The sequence below is a fragment of the Ctenopharyngodon idella genome, chromosome 18, assembly GCF_019924925.1.
Source record: "Ctenopharyngodon idella isolate HZGC_01 chromosome 18, HZGC01, whole genome shotgun sequence".
Classification (NCBI taxonomy): Eukaryota; Metazoa; Chordata; class Actinopteri; order Cypriniformes; family Xenocyprididae; genus Ctenopharyngodon; species Ctenopharyngodon idella.
In genome coordinates, this window is record NC_067237.1 from 18,504,594 (window position 1) to 18,530,112 (window position 25,519).

At 35.5% G+C, this 25,519-nt stretch overlaps 1 protein-coding gene across 2 annotated transcripts; it reads left to right on the forward strand.

The window, feature by feature from the left end:
* The first annotated feature begins 557 nt into the window (after nucleotides 1-557).
* On the forward strand, nucleotides 558-17,698 carry cep126 (centrosomal protein 126). Of its 2 annotated transcripts, none has more exons than XR_007926290.1 (12): nucleotides 558-982; nucleotides 1,271-1,390; nucleotides 5,882-6,027; nucleotides 6,385-6,499; nucleotides 7,024-7,213; nucleotides 9,284-11,255; nucleotides 14,633-14,803; nucleotides 15,091-15,212; nucleotides 15,491-15,548; nucleotides 16,531-16,707; nucleotides 17,059-17,159; nucleotides 17,261-17,294. XR_007926290.1 is itself a non-coding variant. In XM_051871320.1 (12 exons), exons 1-12 carry the CDS (start codon nucleotides 951-953, stop codon nucleotides 17,345-17,347), a joined length of 3,255 nt encoding a protein of 1,084 aa, XP_051727280.1. In that variant the 5' UTR covers nucleotides 558-950; the 3' UTR covers nucleotides 17,348-17,698. The 2 variants fall into 2 exon arrangements, 1 of the variants encoding a protein (XP_051727280.1); XM_051871320.1 differs by having other exon boundaries at nucleotides 17,095-17,159; nucleotides 17,261-17,698.
* Nucleotides 17,699-25,519: the final 7,821 nt, after the last annotated feature.

Sequence of the window (25,519 nt, forward strand, 5' to 3'; positions counted from 1 at the left end):
ATAGCACGGGAAAAAAAATACTATGGAAGTCAATGGGGCTCATCAGCTGTTGGGTTGCCGACATTCTTCAAAATATCTTCTTTTGTCTTCAGCAATTCATACAGGTTTGGAACAACTTGAGAGTGAGTAAATGATGACAGAATACATTTCATTTTTGTGTGAACTATCCCTTTAATAACACGTGAATCGTTCTTTTGAATGGGATCTTTTCAACAATTATTAATACAAAAACACAAACTATAATAAACATTATAATGTGCTTGGTAAACATTTTTATCATGCCACGCAGGAATACCAAGGATTACGCAATGACGTAATTGCGTGACGACGCAAAGAATCTCAATTTTTAACCGGTTCTTTTAAACGGACTGTTTGAGAGAACCGATTCACGTAAATGAGTCGAACGTCCCTTCATGTTGCCTTTTGCATGCAAAATGTGGCACTTACCGACGAAACCTGTTGGATATTCACATCCAGCAGGTGGCAGCAGTGTAGTGCGTCCACTTGGAGATCAGTCGCTTGTGATACACGTGACCACGCCTCCACCGCGAGTTTGTGTCAGTTGTCAAGGAAGCGCGTCGATGGTTACCGACATGGCGTAACTGTTTCAGCGGTAGCGAACGACGATAAATTCTTACCTCTGCCTGCTTTAATTTAAAACAATGCCAAGATAGTTATGCACTCTGGCTGGGTCTAGATGAATCAAGTATCAAACTACAGGAAGTTATAAAGTCAGTTAATTTGCGCTGTATTTAGCTGTCGCACTGGCTGGCCAGTCTTCACTCTCATTCTTCAGAGCACCAATATTTTACCAAAGCAGATAAATTCTGGTTTTGCCAGCTATGTTATTGCGTGCTCGTTCCGACATTAATAGGATGCAGCTTTTGTTGTATGGATGAGAACTGTGGTGTGTTGAGACCTGTCATCAGCTTGTCGTCTTGATATTAGGGATGCCAGTCCTGGAGGACACACTTTACTACTCGTATCCTTTTCCTTGTGTGAATTACCAGCGTAAATGTAAGGTGGTTGTTCTCATAGTTATCTCATATTAATCGTGCATATAGACACCATGGCTGACCAATCGGCAAGGATCCGGATTTTTTGCTTTCATATATATTAATAGTGTTAATAAGCATTCATGTCATATTCTATTATGTTTAGATATTAGTTATATGTTTGTGTTTACTTTTGTCATTGTTATGTGCTGTACATATCATCAGATGATGTTTTATTCTAAAATTATACCTTCCTTGACTTTGCATCACATTAGGAACATTAGATCAGGTTTACATGGAGAGACTGAAAATGAAAGGGAGGTGCTGGTACAAGAACAGAGGTACTGTCGAGCTCGGGCTCGCAAGCTTTCCCTGGAAACTAATCGCAGACGAAGGTAAGTGTGTCACAAAATTAATCAGATTTTACTTTGACTTACTGTGTAGAAAACCTTGAGTGATTATATATTTGGGAGATCGACTAATTTACATGAATGTTTTTCAGCATCCAGATCTTCATGTCTATAAGGGGAAAGTATACTTTTAGATGCTATAACATTTTGTTTTCTTTTAATCAAATTTTTTATTTTATGATTTCATTTCAAATGTTATGCCAAATTAATCTTTAAACGCATAAATATGGTATCTAAAAAATTTAATTAAAACTTAAAAATTTGGTTACACTTTATTTTAATGGTCCACTTTAGACATTCTACTAACTATAAGTAACCTTGCAACTACGTGTCACCTAATTCTCATTAGGGTATTAGTAGACTGTTAGGTTATAGGGTTCGGGTTAGAATAAATTGACATGTAGTTGCGAAGGTAGCCTAATTATAGTCAGAAGAATGTCTGTTGGGAGCATCAAAACAAAGTGTTAGTAGATATTAAGCAGACGGTCTACTAATACTGTAATAATGAGAGTTAGTTGACATGTAGTTGCAAAGTTCCTTAGTAAAATGCCTAAAGTGGACCATCGAAATAAAGTGCTACCAGATATTTACATGTCACAGGGCAGAACATTTAAGGTATTGAAGGGTTAGTTCACCCAAAAATGAAAATTATCCCATGATTTACTCACCCTCAAGCCATCCTATGTTTATATGACTATCTTCTTTCAGACGAACACAATCAGAGATATATTTAAAAATATCCTTAGTCCTCCAAGGTTAATAAAGGTCTTCTGAAGTGAAGCGATGCGTTTTTTTAAGAAAAAATCCATATTTCCATTATAAATTCAAATAACTAGCTTCTGGCGGACGACCGTACGCAGAATGCACAAGTCGTTTTGGAAGAGTATCCTTTGACCTGATGCACAACGTAATGACGAACGCAGAGGCGCAGAGGATAGAGCAAAACAAATCACCGGTCACAGATTATAAGTCTAAAACGATAATTTTTAAAGAGAAGTGTTGAAGGATTTCAATATATAAGAGAAAAGAAGCATGAGTTTGTTGCACAGCCCTATTTGTTTGATCCACGAAAGGCGTCTAAGCTTACAATACAATACATCCTGCGTCATATATCGCGTCAGAGGATTACTCATTTGGCACAAATCGACTTGCGCAATCTGCGTATGGTCGTCCGCCGGAAGCTAGTTATTTGAATTTATAAAGTTTTAAATATGGATATTTTCACAGAAGGCCTTTATTAACCCCCTGGAGTCGTATGGATTACTTTTTTATGGATGGATGCATTATTTTTGTCTTCAAAACGTGACCCTCCATTCACTGCCATTATAAACCTTGGAGGACTAAGGATATTTTTAAATATATCTCTGATTGTGTTCGTCTGAAAGAAGATAGTCATATAAACCTAGAATGGCTTGAGGGTGAATTAATCATGGGATAATTTTCATTTTTGGATGAACTATCCCTTTAAGTTTTTTGTTTCCAATTGTCAGACTCCTATATGCTAACATTCACACAAATAGCCGAAGTAAAGCTGTAATTTACTGCATGCTTATTAATTATTATTAAATTATTATTAAAAACTCTCTTTTTTATTATGTGGAGGCATCACACACCGCATGACTGAATAAATAAACATGGATATAATTTCACATAACCATTACAAATGTAACTCTCCCTCTTCTTAACTTAAAATCATGAAAACGTTCCTGTTGAGGTCTTGATTATGCAGCTGAATTTGTGATGAAAAAAGACCTATTTTTTTTTTACATTTTAGGTATGTATGTAAATTCATAGCCATTAACACAAATTGAATAGATAATTTTATGTTTATGGAAGACATATGCTTTCTTTGCTGTCCATCCAAATTATAAATTTATAAGCATGTCAACTGCCCATTTATTTCCTAAAACATTGCAACATGTATATCAAACTGCACAGCTCTAGCCTGTTGGTCTCTGGGCACTTGTTATTAGATGAGGTGGGAATAACAAGAAAAAAATAGCATCAGCATATTCACCAAGGAGGCAACTACGCTAAAAGACTGCCGGGTAAGTTTCGCAGAGATCAGAAGCAATTCACAGCTGCTGAATTTGGTGTTGACAGTGAGTGTCAGATATACTAAGAACTGTCTCCATGCTGTTAATGACTCAGTCTGGGTGTTTGACCTGGTCAATCCGTGCACATTGAAAGTGAAGCTACCCTACAGGGCACAGATACTGTTATACAATCCTTTATTTGTCAGCCAGGATTTACCAGCTTGAAATAGAAGCTCTAAGAGCAAAGTAATGTTACTTTATAGAAGGCAGCTATTTCTCCTGTGATTAAATAATTCCTGAAAGATACTGAGTATATTAAAGAATTTCATGAGCAGTGTTGGTTGTAATGCATTACTAAGTGATTAATCTTCCCTTAAAAGTAATGTAAGGGATTACTCCTAATTTCTCTGTAATTTAAAGGGTTAGTTCACCCAAAAATGAAATTTCTGTCATTAATTACTCACCCCCATGTCATTCCACACCCGTAAGACCTTCGTTCATCTTCAGAACACAAATTAAGATATTTTTGATAAAATCCGATGGCTCAGTGAGGCCTGCATTGACAGCAAGACAATTAACACTTTCAATGCCCAGAAAGCTACTAAAGACACATTTAAAACAGTTCATGTGACTACAGTGGTTCAACCTTAATGTTATGAAGTGACTAGAATACTTTTTGTGTGCCAAAAAAACAAAATAATGACTTTATTCAACAATATCTAGTGATGATCGATTTTAAAACACTACTTTGTGAAGCTTCGAAACTTTACAAATCTTTTGTTTAGAATCAGTGGTTCAGAGCTTGTATCAAACTGCCAAAGTCACGTGAACCATTGAAATTTCGAAACGTTTATGACGTAACGAAGCTTCGTTTACTGAAATCACATGACTTTGGCAGTTTGATACACGCTCCGAACCACTAATTCGAACCAAAAGATTCGTAAAGCTTCGAAGCTTCATGAAGCAGTGTTTTGAAATCGCGCATCACTAGATATTGTTGAATAAAGCCGTTATTTTGTTTTTTTGGTGCACCAAAAGTATTCTCGTCACTTCATAACATTAAGGTTGAACCACTGTAGTCACATGAACTGTTTTAAATGTGTCTTTAGTAGCTTTCTGGGCATTGAAAGTGTTAATTATCTTGCTGTCAATGGAGATCTCACTGATCCATCTGATTTTATCAAAAATATCTTAATTTGTGTTCTGAAGATGAACAAAGGTCTTACAGGTGTGGAACGACATGAGGGTGAGTAATTAATGACAGAAATTTCATTTTTGGGTGAACTAACCCTTTAATTAGTTACTTCTGATGTAATTGGATTAAAAACTGTATAGATAATTTCCTGATAATTTACTCACTCCCATTTCAATCCATTCCAGGATTTTTCTCCATATAGTGGACTTCAACAGACGAGGATTAAGGGTCTTATCTAGCGAAAAAAAAATTGTAAAAATTAAAATGTATATACTTTTTAACCACAAAAGCTCGTCTTGCACTGCTCCGCGATGCGCCACACATTGCGTAATCATGTTGGAAAGGTCATGCGTGACGTAGGCAGAAGTACTGCAGTAGGGCGGAAAACTCCACCTCATTTTCTCCTTCAACTTCAAAATTGTCCGACATCGTTGTTTTACCTTGTTTTTTGCAAAGGCCCTCCCACACACACACACACACGTACAATTTTTTCAGAAATACATTAAAATTGCAGATCTTGCATTCAGTGATTTGAATACACTAAAATTTTTGTATTAAAAGTAATTGATATTTTAAAGTTAAAAATATCAGGGTTATACAACTGTCCTGATATCATAATGAAGAAGATAATACAAGAATGAAATAAAACCTTATTAAGTAGTTCGGCACAATCTTTTATTATAAGTTCTTTTTTTATTATTATTATTATATCATAGATAGGACTCCTGCAGACCCTCATGACTGTGTGTCAAGGTCAGTAAGTCTCTTGAAATATTATTTTGTAAATATTTTTTAAAATAAATTAATTTGACCTTTTTATGTAAGTTCAGGTTGCTTAATTATGATGATTAAATTATTCTGCATAATTTTAGCTGCAATTTTGACAGACTGCAGCTCAGTGCGTCCGCATGCACTGGGTTCTTTGCCATTAACAAATTAATTTAGCTGAAATGCATCTGTTAGAGAAGGCTTGGGTTTCTCTTGACCCTGGAAGGTAAACGTCTGAGATAACGACAGCTTGTACAATGAGCTGATATTTTCAATTAGATTAAAGTCTCATTTCCATTTTAAGTCAAGTGGTACATTGGATATGCTGCACGCAGTTGCCAAAGTTCTCATCTGTTCATCTTAAAACAAATTAATAATGTCTTAAAGAGGACATTGTGTGTGCAAAGCATTGTCTAACTGTCAGACGTCAGGAAAACCGCATATATTTTCTGACTGTTTGTCTCACGCTCTCTCCAGGGCTCTAGAGGAGAGAAGGAAACAGTGGGATGTTCAGGAGCAGAGATTGAGGGAGAATATTCTACAGCAGCGCCATCAGAGGGTCCAGAATGCCACAGAGAACTTCCAAAGAGCTCACCTCTCTCCATCCCAAAGGAAAAGACCAGGTAGGTTCAATGAAACAGACATGCGCACACTAATTCATGTGTCTACAAGCACTCTTTCCCCTGGTTTCACAGACAAGGCTTAAGCCTACTCCCAGACTAAAATGCATGTTTGAACTGTTTGAACTGAAAGCAACTTGCACTGACATATCTTAAAATGTCACTGCCATTTTTTTTGTCTCAAGATGCACACCAGTAATGTAAGGTACGTTTATAAAAGAACTAATTGAACTAAGGTCTAATCCTGGCTTAATCTAAGCCTTGTCTGTGAAACCAGGCCTTTATCACTTGAACTATTATTAGGTCAGTATGTGCTCACATCTCATCCACCATTTAAATGAAGTCATTTGTGTTCTGCAGCAGCCTTTAAGAGAACACCACCCAACCTTGATGAAGCGCTTCATCATATTCAAGGCAGTCCACTCTTATATACTCATCAATCTCAATTTTTGTCCAGTGCCTCCACTACTAGCAGGTACAAGCTTGCTACCATGACAATATATCATTATTGGTTGACACGTTTAGGTAATATTATCTAACAGCTTTCATGAATTAATTTCAATGAAGTAATATTTTATCTTAAATATATTTTAAAAGCTATCTTGAAAATAATTTCAGTTAGTTTTAAAATTAATAAAAAATAATTCAACATCTCAGACAGCTTAACAGATCAGTAGTTCATGCACACTGAGATATAAATATGTCTGGCCATTATATAATGCAATATTGTTTATTCATCTTATTAATGAAAGTTACCAAAATTTGGTCATTTCTTTTACAAATTCTGAATAAATTGTATTGTTATTTAAAATATTAATACTTTTGGTAGCACTTAGAACATTTTTTAAATCATAGAGCTCTATACAACTATATATATATATAATTTTTTATATATATATTTTTTTTTTATTTATATATATTTTCTTTCTTGTATGAAAGATCCTATACAAATAAAGTTGATTATTACAACGCCTGTGTTGAACCACTTGTTTGTTTCAGGAGCAGCACTTCTTCCCCAAAGCCTTCAGGGGGCGCCCGTCACCTACATGCCTTATCTGCAGCTGAGGCCTACACCAAACTCCTGCACGAGAACAGCCTGACTAACTTCAGGAACAACCAGCCGTTCTTCCTCAATGAGCAGCAGGAGACACAGACTGTTCTGAAAGAAAAAGAGCAGGCTGATCCACAGGTTAATATACAAACTCATAATATATATATATATATATATATATATAATAACTTTATTTACATTACCAGTCAAAAGTTTGGAAACATTGCTATTTTTAATGTTTTTGAACGAAGTCTCTTATGCTTATTAAGGCTGCATTTATTTCATAATAAATACAGAAAAAAAACAATAATATTGTGAAATATTATTGTATATATTTTAAAATTATGATTTTCTATTTTAATATACATTAAAATATAATTTATTTCTGTGATGCAAAGCTGAATTTTCAGCATCATTACTCCAGTCTTCAGTGTATTAAAATAGAAAACCATAATTTTAAATTGTAATAATATTTCGCAATATTATTGTTTTTTCTGTATTTATTATGAAATAATTGCAGCCTTAATGAGCATAAGAGAGTTCGTTCAAAAACATTAAAAATAGTAATGTTTCCAAACTTTTGACTGGTAGTGTGTAATAAAATGTTTCTGATGATTATAGTTCATGATAATAGTCTTTATGTAATTCCGAGGTTGAGGCTTTTTTGTAATTGTGATCAGCTTCGCAGTGATTGACAGTGCCTGTGTATGTTAAAAGAGGCCTGTTGTCAAATTTGCCGGGGGGAGAAACAACAACATTGTAATTTTACCCCAGGGCTGCTCCTGCCACAACACGCTGCAGCATCTTCTGAACAAACTGAGATGTTTTAAAGAGATGAGCTCATCCTGAGGCTTTCATCACACAAATGCATATTAAAACCACAGATACACATTCCCCTATCTCTGTAACTCAAACAAGCATTCTTTCCCTCTCAGACAGTCAGTTATGTCTTCTTACACACACCAACTGGAATGTTACCTGCACTGGCTTGTAGCCAACACATAATTTAATACATTGAACTGTGAACAGAGCAGGACACAGAAGGTAATAACCCTATTTATAGGATAGGCTTAGTTTTTCTTGGAAAAGTGTTCCATTCTGTGCACAAATGTAGTCAAACTTATGAAATGCCCTTCATGGGAATGTCTGTGACCATCATGCTCTACCTGCCTTTGGTTTTCCTTCTGGGAATTTAGTAAGCTATTATATTTTATCATTTTTACTTTTCTTTTTTTTTGTCAGATTTCGTCATTTTTGGTCATACAGATAAGAATAATCCAACATTCGAAACTGAATGGTTTGCTTTTATTTCTGTAAACTCAAAATAACAACAAAACATTGTGCTTTTGTAAAATAATGAAAACAAACAGGATGTGCTTTCTGCCATCTCGGTCTAAAGTGAACTTCAGCGTGTCAAAAAAATTAACCGAACCTCAGCAAATACTTGCCTCACAGACACGAGAAATATATCTATTGAAATGTCTACTTTTAAATGAACTGATTCAAATCTAAAACAAATATTGTCAGATTATGTAATCCGTATGAAACGTGCATATAGGCACATCAACAACTGCAGATTTAACTTCATCTCTGCAGCCGAAAACAAACAAAACACTAGTTTATCAATAAATTATTAAAATGTTCAGTCTCCTTCTGTTTTTTCACACCACATTCACAATCATTACGTTTGCCGGTGTTCTGCTGCAAGCTTTATGTGTGCGTTTGAGCGCTGATTAGGCTATGTATTATTTATAGGCGATTAAAGGCTCATTATTATGATATATAAGGTTTATTAATATAAACTCGCAATTAGTCAACTAATCACTTAAATGAACAACTACTAGTCAACTAGAAAAATCTTTAGTCTTGGGCAGCCCTAGTTAAATTATACTTTTATTAAGCAAGGATGCAGTAAATTTATCAAAAGAGACATTAAAGACATTTGTAATGTTACAAAAGATTTCGCTTTCAAATAAATGCCGTCTTTTTAACTTCTTATTCATCAAAGAATCCTGAAAAAGTAACGGTTTCCACAAAAATATTAAGCAGCACAACCGTTTTCAATATTGATAATAAAAAGAAATGTTTCTTCAGCATATTGGAATGACTTATATGTTTTATTTCCCATCCCTCTGCAGCATGCATGCAACATGATCTCCAAAAAGCACTCTGCCATAAGTGCTCTAATGTTTTTATATTGATTTTCAGGAGTATCTTGATACCCCACATAGTGAGACAGAGAGTCTGTCTAGTCTGGACAGCTTAGAGAATGGAGAACCTCAGAAGAGCCTTGACACTGCGCCGGTTTGTTGCTCCCGGCAGAGCGCCACCTGTGCCCAGTCTTTCTACCTCGCTGTGGATCCTTCTAAGCTCCAAGACCTCAAAAGTCTTCAATCAACATTGAGACAGTCCAACAACCCATGTTCACCAACTCACCCCTCCTCTTCCATAGCCAAGAGTTTCCTGGAGGAGATCTTAAACCAGGAAATCAAACTCAGTCCCAGCTCACACTCACCAAGGGATCATGAGTCAGCAGAGGAAAGCAGGAGTCTCCGGAATATCACGCAAGAAAGATTTGATAACTCGAAGGACCAATCACAGAACTTTAACGCCCAGTCTACTCTTGGTTGCCAAAAAGAGATGACTCAGGAGGACTTAGCAGCTAATTTAGAGCGTATAATAACTCATGACAATGACAGGAACCCTCAAGGGAACATTTTGAAAGACAAAAGATCTGTGGTTGCCCACTGCAGAGCACAAGCTGTGCCAGATACCACACCCCAGAAATTCTCAAGTCTGACTAAAGACTTCAAGTCAGAATCCAAACAGCAGACAACAACCCTGGAGGAGAAATATGCTAAACATGTTTCAGAAACACAGACAACTCTTCCAGCCAGCAGCAGTTCATTCAAAGCCTTTTCAAGCTCCGCTGCCCATCTTAGCATAACTTATCAGACTGACCCAAGTTCCCTAAACATGCAACCAGCAGAAACACTGAGTTCTTCACAGTTGCATAAACCCAATCCAGATGTAGATGATGCCACAGGGCTCAAGAGAGAATCCAAACCCCTGAGCATGGAGGAGAGTACAAGCATACATCCTTCAGATCCTAAAAATGAAACGGATGTCACCAAATTGGCAAAGGCTGGTATGTTGAAAAGCGTCTGCACATCTGCAGACCCCATGACCCACTCTGCTACTAACAACAATGTCAGATTCCTGAAAGGGATTCTTAAAAATCATTTAAAGTCCAAATCAGGAAATGTCAAATTCACTTACACCCCTGGCCATTTGCTTTTCACCAAAGAAGTGGCTATATTAATCCGGGACAGCGTGGAGCTGGCCAGGGCAAAACTCAATGAGCCAGAGCAGAATAGGACTATTAAGAAGAAACTACGTTGGTTTGATGAGGTGGATGGAGTTGAGGGGGTTGACCGAGCATGTAGAGACCCCGGCAGGCGTACTAGCCTTCCTCAACAAACCCGTAAACAGCTCTTGGCGGATCACTCGGACCATGTGAATTTACTCACAGGGGTATCAAAAAACATTTCCAGTAAAACCTCTGCTGGGCCCCAATCCTCTAGACAGGCCTGGGCAGAGGTAGGGCCCCAAGAAATCCGTACACAGGAGCACACCTCTCAAAGACGAGCCCTCTGCATTGGGGGCTCGCGGATTCCCCGGAGAGCACGCTCAGCCAGAGCCGGCCCGTGTCCCGTTACCTCCCGGGCCAGGAAGGGCACTATCATCAGACCGCAATCTGCTAGGGAAGCGCAACATGTGGCCAAGACCCAGGGGAAGATTTTGGTGCCTCGGCCCCCTCCAAAACCTGAAGCTGTAGAGTGTGACTTAGCTGAGTACATCTCCAAAGCATCCTGCTGTGATGATGCTGTACAAATCAGAACAGGTCTGCAGGATTTGGCCCTATACAGAGATACTCCAGATAGCCAGACAATAGTTCATCGGCCTACCCTCAGAGCAGATACTATCTGTGCTCCAGCTCCACCTTACTCTACCTGCACCCACGAGACAGGCATCTGTTCCCTCTCCCCTCCAGATGCCCTTGCAGACAGTGCCAGACGCAGGTGTGGAGAAAATGGGATCTGTTTGGACCGGACTCCAACAGATGAGGAGATCTCACTGCTGTGGCATGGAGTCCGAAGTGCTCTCGCCAGCAAAGATGGTAAAGAAACCCCCAAACTTAGTATTTCTCTCATAACATATTTTTTATTTCAACTGAGTGGGTTTAAAATCCCACTACACATCAGTAGATATTATGTTAAAGGATTAGTTCACTTTAAAATGAAAATTACCCCAAGAATTACCCCAAGATTTTCTGTATTGACGTTGCGTCAGCTACATTTTTTTTCGTAAGTTGAATATGGAGAAGTAGGACGTAGTGTAAGCATTTTGAACTGCGAGAGGCGTTACACTTTCTTTATAAGTTGAGTACAGAAGGCGGTCTGGCAGAAGCTAGATATTTTACTTAACTTGTTAAACATGGATATTTTTCTTACACAAACGCATCGATTCACTTCAGAACCCCCTGGAGCCGTGTGGAGTACGTCTATGATTGATGGATGCACTTTCTTGAGCTTCAAACTCTTTGCCGCATTCACTGCCATTATAAAGCTTAGATGCGTCAGGATATTTATTAATATAACTCCGATTGTGTTCATCAGAAAGAAGAAAGTCATATATACCTAGGATGGCTTGAGGGTGAGTAAATCTTGGGGTAATTTTCATTTTAAAGTGAACTAATCCTTTAATCATATAAAGCCTGATACCAAATAATGAAAAATATATATATTTTTTTAACTATTGAAACTTAAACCTTAAAAAAAAATACATAAAAATGTAGTGCATATTTTTGTATGACATTAGATAAATCAGGCTTTTATGGTAATTTATTGATCACAACAAAAGTGTGTTTTTAATTTCATTTACAATCTTTGAATCATAAATGAATTATTTAAAGTTCTTAAAGGAACTTTTTCATTTTTCTTTGTTTTAGACCAAAAAACAGTATTTCACTGCCAAGATTGGTAAAACAAAGAGTATATGTAAATGCACAAATTATATATGTGTGTATGTGTGTGTATATATATTTATATAATTTACAGTGGCAAGAAAAAGTATGTGAACCACTTGCAGAATCTGTGAAAATGTTAATAATTTTAACAAAATAAGGAAGATAATACAAAATGCATGTTATTTTTTATTTAGTACTGTCCTGAGTAAGATATTTTACATAAAAGATGTTTACATATAATCCACAAGACAAACAATTTGCTGAATTTATTAAAATAACCCCATTCATAAGTATGTGAACCCTTGGTTCTTAATACTGTGTGTGGTTACCTGGATGATCTACGACTGTTTTTTTGTTTCGTGATGGTTGTTCATGAGTCCCTTGTTTGTCCTGAGCAGTTAAACTGAGCTCTGTTCTTCAGAAAAAATCTCCAAGTCCTGCAGATTCTTTGATTTTCCAGCATCTTTTGCATATTTGAACCCTTTCCAGCAGTGACTGTATGATTTTGAGATCCATCTTTTCACACTGAGGACAACTGAGGGACTCAAACACAACTATTAAAAAAGGTTCAAACATTCACTGATGCTCCAGAAAAAAACATGATGCATTAATAGATGGTGGGTGAAAACATTTGGAATTTGAAGATCAAGGTAAATTGTATTTAATTTGTCTTCCGGGAAACATGTAAGTATCTTCTGTTGCTTCCGAAGGGCAGTACTAAATGAAAAAAAATTATATTCAAGCGAAATAAGAAAAATTTAGACCTCTTCATCCTGTTCAAAAGTTTTCACCCCCCGACTCTTAATGCATCGTGTTTCCTTCTGAAGCATCAGTGAATGTTTGAACCTTTTTTAATAGTTGTGTTTGAGTCCCTCAGTTGTCTTCAGTGTGAAAAGATGGATCTCAAAATCATACAGTCACTGCTGGAAAGGGTTCAAATATGCAAAAGATGGTGGAAATCTGAAGAATCTGCAGGACCTGGAGGATTTTTCTGAAGAACAGAGCTCAGTTTAACTGCTCAGAACAAACAAGGGACTCATGAACAACCATCACAAAACAAAAAAACAGTCGTAGATCATCCAGGTAACCACACACAGTATTAAGAATCAAGGGTTCACAAACTTTAGAAATGGGTCATTTTAATAAATTCAGCTATTTTTTTTTGTCTTATGGACTATATGTAAACATCTTTTATGTAAAATATCTTACCCAGGACAGTACTAAATAAAAAATAACATGCATTTTGTATGATCTCTCTTATTTTGTTAAAATTTTGCACATTTTCACAGATTCTGCAAGTGGTTCACATACTTTTTCTTGCCACTGTATATATATACACACACACGTTTTATATTTTAATTACATATTTAATTACATATTATTGAATTAATATGTATTAATTTTAATTACATATTTAATTACATAATATATTTCATGATTATTATAAATTATAATTTAAATAAAGAAAAATGGTAGCAAGAACATTGTTATTGGTGTAAATGGTTAAAATTTTAATAATCGAGCAGACTCCACCATGGCGGCGTCTTTTTTTCTGACAGTGTAAATCAAAAAAAATAAATATACATTACAGTATATATGTTAATTTTATCTGAAGTAGGCAAAATATTTAAAATGCATTACAATGATCATTTAAATGTATATACCTCAAATACATGCTGTATCATATTGGATACACACATTTTCAACAGTTTTTTTTTTCTATAAATAATGTTTGAAATTATGCATACAGTAGATAGATCGTATACAAAAGGTTTGTGTTCATCATGTTTATGGTGTAGAGGCATTAGAAGCCATAAATAATGAAATATTATGTTGTGATTGGTTGCAATTGTGTCACATTGCGCAGCATTTTCTCTTACAGTGTGTACTGACAAATTACTTGTCGCATCATGCTTGGTTAGAACATGGTGTAACAAGTTCCAGCCTAACTATTTATTGCTTCCCTATTTCTGTATTTTCCCATTCTGCTTTTCATCTTTCCTTTAAAATTTTGAAAATGATTATTTACCTGCTGTGGAAAAAAGACACATTTTCAGTAGGCAAGAGATGACAAGAAACATTACAAAAAGTCATGGAATCATCAGCTTCCCATGAACTTTCCCTGCACCTTGTCATATAGTCAAATGAGAGTCGATTGAAAGAACTGAGCTCCCTTTGTGTGTCAGCGAGTCCAGCAGCTTTGTTTGAGATTCTTGAGGGATGTTTTTCTAGAGTCTTTGGAAAAGGCTCTTTTTTTTTGGTGTTGGTCAGTTTTCTTTGGCCCTTTGCACAGCACTGCACCACTTGGGATTACTACTCTGTTGAAATGGATCCATTTAATGATGGACTGTTGTTCCTCAGGGGTCAATTATTTTTTTATAAGATCAGGAAACCTCTACATTTTGAGGACAGAGACCTCAAGAACAGGAGATGTGATTTTCAAATATTAGGACCTTTCAGTTGAACTGTCTTACAGTTCTTTCTTTTGTCTTTTTTGTGTGTCTCTCTCTCTCTCTGAATTGACTTAGGTGACCCTCAAAGTTTTCTTGCTCACAATGGCCCGTTGTCTTCTTCTCCTCAAGTCAGTGCCAGCCTGTCCCATGTTACCATCAATGGTGATAGTCTGATCAGTGGTGTCAAAGGAGCCTCAAGAATGGGTGGCTTTTTCTTGTCTTCCTCTAATGGCAAAGAGGCTATAGGTTTGTGTAATTAAAGATGTCAAAGGAGCCCTAATAATACATTTTATACATACAAATGACTTATAATAGGCTACATACAAAAATATAAGTGATAAAATGAATAAAGACATGTTCATTGTTCACTAGATTTGTTTAGACATTAAAGCCACAGATCCGTGAGCCCATTCATATATTTCAGAGATTCATTGGTCATTACCTTTAAGAGGAGGTGGTCACTGATCACTGAAATGTGCTGCTTGGATATGATATGAATGTGATTTATAATCTGAGTTTCCTCTGTAAATCAGTCAAAAGTCCAATAAGAAGACAGGCTATGGAGAGTAACATGGTGAAGAACCGATTTTCAGTAGAAATCGGCAGAAATCAAACTGCAGGAACCACACAGAGAAAGCCCAGTTTCCCTTATCAGGTAAAAATGCAGTTATTCTCAAACTACTGTTCTAGAAAGCAAGAACATTTAAATATATAAATAAATACAAATTAACTTAATTTAAATAATGCAGCCCCCTTGCAAGTTTGCTAAGGCCTTCTAGTTTGAGAACCACTGATCTAGTTTATATTGTAAAGGACAAATGCAATACACTTGCATACATTTTTGTACTATGTTGCTGTTGGCTTTTTGAAATTTTTTTTAATTGTTTAATTAAGTTTTGTTTTTTCAATAACTCTTTATTTGTGGTTTAACAGGTCACTGTGCCAAAAACTCAACACCCAAATAAAAACGGTCATGCAGCAGACAGTGAAGGTAATTTATAATGTAAAGCAATATCTGTTATCCTTCTCTGGAGATTTTCAACAGGGCAACAACAAAAAGAAAATGTAACATGTAAATTTGTTCAATCTCATGTACAAACATATATTAATAATTTAAGGTGTAGCATGTTTAAAAAAAAAAAAAAAAAAAAATGCTCAACCAAAATTAAAATAGCGTATTTATTTACCCTCATGTCAAATCTTTATCCATGGGACACTGAAGACAGAAGTTGTTTTAGTGCACAGCCACTTTACTGATACTTTTATCATGTTTTTATTCATTTATTTTTGGAGCTTGACTGGAATATGAACATGAGGGAAACCTTGGATTGTGAAACAATAATACAATTTAAAATAATAATATATTTTAAAATATAATTTATTCCATTGATGGTAAAGCTGAGTTTTCAGCATCATTAGTCTTAGTCTTCAGTGTCACATGATCCTTAAGAAATCATTCTAATATGCTGATTTGCTGCTCAAGAAACATTTCTTATTAACATTTCTGATTATTATCAATGTTGAAAAAGGCTTTTTGCTGCTCAACATTTTTGTGGAAACCGTGATACATTTTTTAGGATTCTTTGATGAAAATAAAGTTCAAAAGAACGGCATTTATTTGAAAGAGAAATCATTTGTGACATTATGTCTTTACTGTCACTTTTGATCAATTAAATTTATCCTTGCTGAATGAAAGTATTAAAACTTATTTAAGTATTTTTTTCCAGTCAATCAAACTGCTATATAAAGCCAGATTTTAACACCCTTAAAGCCCAAAGTATACTTTGTTTTGTTTTTATGCTTACACTAGCATACGAATGCATCGCCTTTCCATTTGATAGCATGCACGAATGCAGGAGGTCAACACATGCACTCTAGAAAGTTTCATCTTTGTCCAGTGTCTGCGTTATTTTTCTCCAGAAGTTATGACTGGTTACAAAAATCGAGCATTAACTCTTTTTTTTCCGTTACAGGCCCTGAGGTGTCAGACGGTGCTCATGAAGTTGTGGACTCTGCTCAAACCCATAAGTCCTGCAACGGTCCAGTTGGTCCCCAGAGCCAGAGAATACAGTCCCTCAACATCAGCGCTCTGTCACTAGAGGAGCAGAGGATTCTGCAGTCACTCGAGAGACTAAATCAACGTCTGCAATGTCAGTTTCATTTCAAATTCTGCACATTTAATCCACACACTCAAAGCTACTATGTTTGTCAGATTTGAGGAAAATAGCTTTTAAATTGACCCTGTATGTTTCTTATGTTTTCCAAATATCAACAGCTACACTGTAAAAAATTATTTTCTTGATTTGGTATCACAACATTTTCTTTTGTCAAATCAACTTCAATAATTAATATGGTTCAGATAACATAATATTTGAGTTTCAGTTGATTAAACCAATCGCCTTCATTGTATTAACTCAAATTTTTAATTTAAATGAACTCAAAATTTTAAGGCAACCAGGCAACTTACTTTTTTAAGTTAAACCAACAATTCTTTTTTACAGATCATATCTCCTGATCACTTCTGCTTGATTTAACAGATGTGCAAGATACAGCTGGTGGCAACCCAGCAGTGAGGGGCATCTTTGCTTTAGGTCCTGCATTTGTAAGTATTGGCCATGTGTTGAGAGGAAGTGATCTGTTCCCCTGACCTAATGTGACCTGCTCACAGCTCTGTCCCCTCTCTCTTTCTTCTTATCCCTGCAGAACCAGACCGGTGAGACTGTGGGCGTCACCATGCGTAGGCGAGGAGCCTCTGCTGACAATCGCACCCGAGCGCAACAGCGTTACTGACTACACCTCCCATGATCCACCACTCCCTCAACTGCACTTTGAAAACCTTTAAACCTTACAAATGCGTGCTTCACATTGCTGAGACACAATTAAATACTGTATTTGAGTGGTATTTAATTGTTTATCAGTTGTAATATGTGTGAAATGATTCTGGCAATACACATAATAATTAGTATTTGTGTAATAAAAAAATTAAAGAATTTATTTTATGCATTCATAATGCCTTCTAATTAGTTGATATTTATTTTTATAAATATATTTTCATAGGAATTGTATGTTATTAATGTACTGTATTTTTATTCTAAACAATCTTGACTCTTGGAGAAAAAATAAATTCATTTGACAAAATTAGTTTGTTTTGCTTTATTTTCTTGGTGGCAGAACAGGATAAAGGGCTTTTTGTGCAACTTGACCTCAGTCAAGTGTCAGTTGAGCATAAAATAGATACAGATTTATGTTGTATGTGTGGCATAATCATGACAGGTTTTTCTGGGTGTGTATTTTACGTTTGAGCATTTGTATGTGTGTGTCTATGGCCTATGTGAATGATGTTTTGCGTTTGTGTAATCAGTGTATACACGCATGGGAAAGATTATCTAGGTGTGTGACAGTGACATTTGAGTGAATATTAATTACTCCAGTGTATTGGAGACTCACCGCACAGGCTTTGCAGGATATCAAAGTCAAACCAAGCTGTACTCTGTCCTGATGCTCTTGTACCATCACCACCACCCTATAACTGTCATCATGTCAGGTAACCCCTCTATACAAAGCTGTAGGGCCGGTTCACACAGAACATGTTTGTGCTGTTAAAAACGCGAGGCGCTGGTCAATAAAACGGAAAAATAATGCAAGGTGTAGAGATGTGTTTTACAAAATGATTTGCACATGTTTTACAGCATTTGGAATAAGGACGCTGTTTAAGACAGTTTTAATGCCATCAAATATGGCTTTTTTGGATGTCAATGCAATTCATCTGTACCATATAAAGATGTCCGTCTTGCATGTGTTTACATTGAAAAACAATGGAAAAGTAGCGCGGTGGAATGGAAAAATGCGTTCTGTGTGAACAGACCCAATTCTTTTTACAAAACTTACTATTCTACGCAATCAATTACTATATCTAGGAAGGTTAAAAAAAATTATAGTATTTTTTTTGGTTACAAAGTATAAAATTAGCATAACAATTTGAAAAAAATAAATTTCAGAATGTATTTGGTACATCATCTTTCTAGTTTTAGTTCATGTTAACTAATGTTGTTAATTAACTAAATGTTAATAGATGAAACCTTCATGTGTTATGTAATGTCATAAAAACCAAATCTTAATTAAGAAAAGGTTAACAATGGTTTGTAGCTTCAGGAAATGAAAGCTTCATGGAGCCACCCAAAAAAAAAAAAAAAAACGTTAAACGTTGGCTCTCATACATCTCTGAATGAATGATGATCACTTGATGAAGAAACAAAGTTAAATAGGTAAAAGGTTTTTTCCACACAAAACTGACCTGTAAGGGAGGGTATGCAGGAAAAGCCATCACTCGATATCATACAGAGATGTTCACACTTAAAATTTGCTCTAAAAGCTTAATAGAAACCCAGTTACAATGTGATTTTGTAACCAGTTGCGGTTAAGATGGAGCTTGCCATGGCAGTTAGCAGAGTCGACTGCATGCTTCCTGTTATGAATAGGAAGGAATGTATGGTCAAAATATAAGGAAATACTGCAAGAGAATCTCTTTCAGTCTGCAAAAACAGAAGCTTGGGAGTAAATTACCTAAAAATATGAATATTATGGTAAGCAAGCACTATTTTTTTAAATACGGTGCACTCATATTACTTATGAATGGGAGAAAGAGAACGCGCAATATGGCGGAATATTCCCGCCTTCAAAAAAAAAAAAGAGCCAATCGCTAATCGGTAAAGTCATCATGTCACTGCAGCTGCAGCCCTTTTTGGCGCAGCGCTCGTTGTGTTCTTCCATGTCTACTGGCAGACATCCGCTAAAAACAATACAATGTTCATGATAACTCTTTCGTTAACTCTACAATAAGTAAATCCACTTAACCAGCTAATTAGTCTTCGACAGCGATCCCATAGAAATATATAGAGCTACCGCAAAAACGGAAGTTCAAAAACAAAATGCTCATCTAGCCTGAAAATAAGCTTTTTAACACTTTATAAGAAAGAACCAACACTTATGGGACAGTTCATGTCAGATTTTATTGCTAATTTGAAATATGTTATTTAATAGTGAGTTTGGCAAGCAGTTTTGGATGCCCGAAATAGCTGTCTGGAGGCTTTGCGAATATGGCCACCGAGTGAACAGACTTTCCTGGAAAAGAACTTTGACTAAACTGAACAACCTGTCAAAGTTATTGCAAAAGATTGAACCTGGTTTTGATAAAAAAAGGTGACTCTACAAAATGTTAAAACTAAAACAAGGAGTAATGTATAGTCCTTCTAGCAATAGAATTGTACTCACAAAAAAAGTGATTTCTGTTAAAGATCCATCCATCAGGCATTGTTAAAGTGGTATTAAGTGTGTCATCATCATTTATAAAAGAGAAAAAAAAAAACTTGATTGTTTAGTAATCAGTGTTGGGGAAAGTTATTTTAAAAAGTAGTGCTTTGTCGGAGCCAATAGCCTTGTGGGCAGCGTGTCGACATATAGCGCTTCGGGCGTCCCGAGTTCAAGTCCCGGCTTGTGGACCTTCGCTTCCTGTTAACTAACTGTCCTGTCATAATAAAAGGCAAAAACGGCAAAATAAATCTTTAAAAAAGTAGTGCATTACAATATTGTGCTACTTCCCAAAAAAGTAACTAATTACATTAGTTACTTTTTATAGAAAGTAACGTTACGTTATTTTTGCATTACTTTTTCTCACCTGGGCTGGGCTTGCTAGTTTGTTTTTTAATAACAAAAAAGTTCTATTTTTGGCAAATGTAAGGGCCCTTTTACACCAAAAGTGTGAAGGAATTGCAAATTCACATCTGTACAGTAGAGGGCGCAGCTCAAACAGCTGTGCTGCCATTCTGGATTGTATAGAAGAATGGGATGCAGGAGAAGAAAGTTCAGTAATAAAAAAAATAATAAAACAAATGTGATATTTATCAGTCATTTTTGATTATTAGTATGGTTGAATTGGATCATCAAAGGTCAGCAGCAAAGACATTGCTCAATAAAGTGAGATTAAATACATAAAGAATATTTGTATTATTTAAAATATTTAATTATTGCAGGTTTGCGTAATATTCTGAGTTTGCATTTCATTGTTTTTATTCATTTTGAGGTATACTGAATCTGTTTTTGTGCAAGTGAGAGTTTTAAACGCATGCTCACATTTAGTCTAGAACTACAGTAACTATCACAACACCTCTGCACTTTTTCTCTCAACATGGGGACAGGAGAGCTGTCAGTCAATAAATAGGAAAACAAAGTAACTTGCATTACTTATTTGAAAAAGTAACTCCAATATTTTGTTGTAAATTTAAAAGTAATGCATTACTTCTTAGTTGGAAAAGTAATCTGATTCAGTTACTTAGTAATAAATGTGACTTTTTTTGGAAGAATTACCATTTTCAGTTTCTTTCGACAGAGCATGTTGGTTGATGTGTTATGCTAACCACTGTCAATTTTCCAATTCAGTTATTAACTCGGATACCAGGCTTACATGATACCAATGCTTGCTTAACCACTCATGCAAAAGAGAAAGAAAAACACCCAGATATCTTCATGCTATGCACAGTTTAAGATTCGTCTGCATTCAGCGCCGTTCATCCTGTCAGGTCTTTCTGAGAAGGGCGCAGTCTCTTCTCCGGTCAGCTTGCCTTGGCTTGTTGCAGCGGGTGGAGGAGGTCCCTGCACCTTTGAAGAATTTGGCAGAGATTGCCTTCCCTCTTTGAAATGTGACAAATTGAAATGTATTGCAAGAACACACTTGCTGAACAGGTTTTCTACTCATTGTGCCGTGTCTGTGCTGTAGTGTGTAAAGGGCAGTTTCTCACCTAAATTTCTCTTTCCACTTGACAGGGGGAGGTTTCCTTTGCTGATGGATTTTGTGTGTTTATGTTTATATGTTTCCATTTTACATTCAAACAATATTTCTCCTCATATCAAACTTTTTTTTAAGTGCAAAGGCTGTTCGAGAAGTCTATTTAAAACACATTTTGCAATTTCATTGTCTTGTCGTGAACCTGTATTTGTTGTTGTCTTCTTCACTAGTTACATATGAATCATTAACTACATTTCTAAAAGAGACAAGTAAACCAAAAACAAAACCGTTTATTACCTCCTTGGGTGTGGTTCATTACGAAAAATCCTAAAATGACTTAATACATAATCTGCATAAGTTTTTGGAGCAAACATTCTGACCCTAGAGTTGCTCAGATATTGCTGCATGGCATATGAGCTCTATTATGATTCTGAACACGTTTGTTTTACATTTGTATAAAGTGAATACATACAACAGAAAGGGCATGGCAATTTCCTTGTCTTTATTATAATAGGATCAGTCAGCTCTTGACAGATGTTCATGTTATGCAACAAAACATTGCAATTAAACCATCACAGACATAGGCTGGGGATTAAGAGATAACTGCAGTTCTAGACATACAGAAGAAGAATAGCAAACCGACCGTACAGATGTCCACATTAACACTCTACCTTTAGAAATAAATACATGAGTAATGGAGCTTATAAAAGAGAACATTATGTCGCAACAATATGTAGCCTACTCGCTTATGCCTTAAATGAACCTAAGTTAACACATTCAAAATATGTACACATTAAAATGAATAATTTATCAAATCAATGGTTGTTTATGGTTGGTAATTATCCATGTAAAAAGTGTCAGAAAGAAAATATGTCATTTTATTATTGTCACAATAATTTATTTTCATTTCATTACTAAATAATACTAAACTTGATTAAGTTTATGATGATAAAAATATTTTAATTTCTATTAATTAGATCATCTCAACTGTCATTGGCCTATAGAGGGCGCACACACACTCCCATTTTCATCCAGATGCTATCTATCTATCTATCTATCTATCTATCTATCTATCTATCATCTGTCTGTCTGTCTGTATCTATCTATCATCTGTCTGTCTGTCTGTCTGTATCTATCTATCTATTTATCTATCTATCTATCTATCTGTCTGTCTGTCTGTCTGTATCTATCATCTGTCTCTATCTATCTATATATCATCTGTCTGTATCTATCTATCTATCTATCTATCTATCTATCTATCTATCTATCTATCATCTGTCTGTCTGTCTGTCTGTATCTATCATCTGTCTCTATCTATCTATCTATCTATCTATCTATCTATCTATCTATCTATCTATCATCTGTCTGTATCTATCTATCTATCTATCATCTGTCTGTCTGTCTGTCTGTCTGTATCTATCATCTGTCTCTATCTATCTATCGATCTATCTATCTATCTATCTATCTATCTATCTATCTACCTATCATCTGTCTGTCTGTCTGTCTGTATCTATCTATCTATCTATCTATCTATCTGTCTGTCTGTCTGTCTGTCTGTATCTATCATCTGTCTCTATCTATCTGTCTATCTATCTATCTATCTATCTATCTATCATCTGTCTGTATCTATCTATCTATCTATCTATCTATTTATCTATCTATCTATCTATCTATCTATCATCTGTCTGTCTGTATCTATCTTTCATCTATCTATCTTTCATCTATCTATCTATCTATCTATCTATCATCTGTCTCTATCTATCATCTATCTATCTATCTACCTATCTGTCTATCTATCTATCTATCTATCTATCTGTGTATCTGTCTATCTATCTATCTATCTACCTATCTATCGTATGTCAAAAACATTTAATTCATGCTTCAAAACCTAGTTAATGTGTCAGTAAATTGGCCAGTGTCTCCAAAATAAAAAATTTTTTGTCACTGTGTGAGCCACACTGGTCAAAATGTTTAGATGTTAAATTTGTTATTTGCAAAAATTTTTTTTTTTTTTTTTTTTACTTTTCTGTTAACACTGACTGCTTTCTATACTATACAGGAATGTTTTGTCTGGCTGAATGAGCTTATTAGATACAGATTTCAACAGTAGGTGCATTTTTACTGGGGAAAGTCAATACTGTAGTACGCAAAAAGAAAATGATCATTTGTATTTTATACATACATATTTTTGTAGAAATGTGTTACATGTAAAATGAAAATTTACAGTTGCTTGTTCATTTTTGCACACTTTATCTATTATGTCTTCCCTGAACACCACCAGCACACATTCTTACAGATCTTCAGTCTACATAACACATCTCTACAAAAATAAATGTACTAATACAAATGTATTCATACAGCACTGCTGTAGCTGCTGTTTAGTGTTGTGACGTTCCTCCATGTTCAAAAACGGAAAAATGATTGTGCTGCATGGCCAAACACCTCCATATATAGGGTGAATTCAGGTTGATTGGGACACTTTTTCCGAGTCATCTCAATGGCAAAAACTGTCCCAATCACCCTGAATTCACCTTATGCTTTCAAACTTGATTGGTTGATTGGTAAGATTGTGATTCGTCCTTCATTACAATGGCAGGCCACTTGCAAATTTAGCAGACATTACAAACACTGCATGTCAGATATTTATGGAATATATTCATGCATGTCTGACAGATTTTGATCACTGAATGGATCATTTTGCATGTGATAGCTCACGTGATGAAATAATATTTAGACGTTGTGAAGATTTAGTTTCACTGAGAATCAACTCTGAGCAAATTGCAGACAATCTTACTCATTTGCACACATGTGCCAAAACACACACAACTAGCTTAAATCAATAAGAAATTCAAATCTGATCTGTTCAGAGATCTTAACTTATTGTTTTGAGAGGAAAAAAAATAGGGATGCACGATATATCGGCCACCTTATCGGTATCGGCCGATATATGTGTTCATTTTTAATGTTATCGTTATCGGCCCAATAAGAAAATTTGGCCGATATATTAAAGCTGATTAATAATGGATTATTTCCTTCAGCTGAGACACTTCACATGCGCACTGTCCGCCATTATGGTTTTGAATTGCTTGAAATATGATTGAAATCACTTCAAAAAGGAAAGTACAGTTAAGTACAGCGCAAGTCTGTTATATAGATTACATAATATTACAATGTGAACATTATAATTGTGTGCTTGGGACATGGCTTTTAATGGTAAGACATTTGTCTTTGTAATTAGGTTCTCAAAAATTATATAAAAAATTGGATTTAGATTTATCGGCCAATATATCGGTTATTGGCTTTCAAATATAAAGAATTATCAGTATCAGCCAAAATCTTCATATCGGTGCATCCCTAGAAAAAAATTCTCATTCAAGAATTGAGCCAAAGCGATTGAGAAAAACTGTAGAGCCTACAGTTTCACAATCCTAAAACTACTGATAAACAGTTCAATAACACTTGTGTTTCTTGTGTAAGACTGATGTCAACAATTGTCACAGGCTTGAAGATGTTGGGACATGCTGACTAAATGATGGAGTTACCCTCAGGACAGCTAGGTGGGTGGTCTCCTCCTGCAGGGCAGGGCAGGGCAGCCCCCCGAACAAACCTCAAATACTGCCTCGGTCATTTCAGGATATTTACCACTCTTTAATGTGGATCTTGTATGCACAGGATAATCAAATTCAGGCAGCAACATATTTCCATTAAACTTGAATAAAAAGTATCACTAAAGTATCACAGCAGTTACAGTGTGATACAGTAATGCAAACATTCAAACACTGTGATAAATAGACTGTAATGCTTTGCACTGAAACACAAAATAACTTGACATTGTGAGGGAGACTGGGGAGAATTTTGTTGAAACATCAGTAACTTTTTTGTTCTATCTGTCTAAAAATGTGATATACTGTTTCTAAATCTGTCTACCAATTAAAGCATTATTAGAAATCTACTATTTATCACAAATCTGTGTATATTAATGTCAAGTACAGAGTGCTGTTTTTATAACCAACTGTAATATTTTACAGAAAACATAGACATTTTAAATTTTATGCTTAAATTAATTATGGTTATCAAATTGTCAAATATAATTGTTATAGGCCATCCGCACACATCACCACTCTCATTTCATTTTTAGCATTCAAAATGGCAAACATATAGGAAATGTTTTAGTTCAAAAC

Excerpts from the sequence above, each read along its gene's own strand:
- cep126 (XM_051871320.1), top strand. The coding sequence starts at position 951 with ATGCCAGTCCTGGAGGACACACTTTACTACTC. Across the intron at positions 11,256-14,632 it reads TGCTCTCGCCAGCAAAGATG|GTGACCCTCAAAGTTTTCTT; the intron begins GTAAAGAAACCC and ends GAATTGACTTAG. Across the intron at positions 16,708-17,094 it reads ACTAAATCAACGTCTGCAAT|ATGTGCAAGATACAGCTGGT; the intron begins GTCAGTTTCATT and ends TTGATTTAACAG.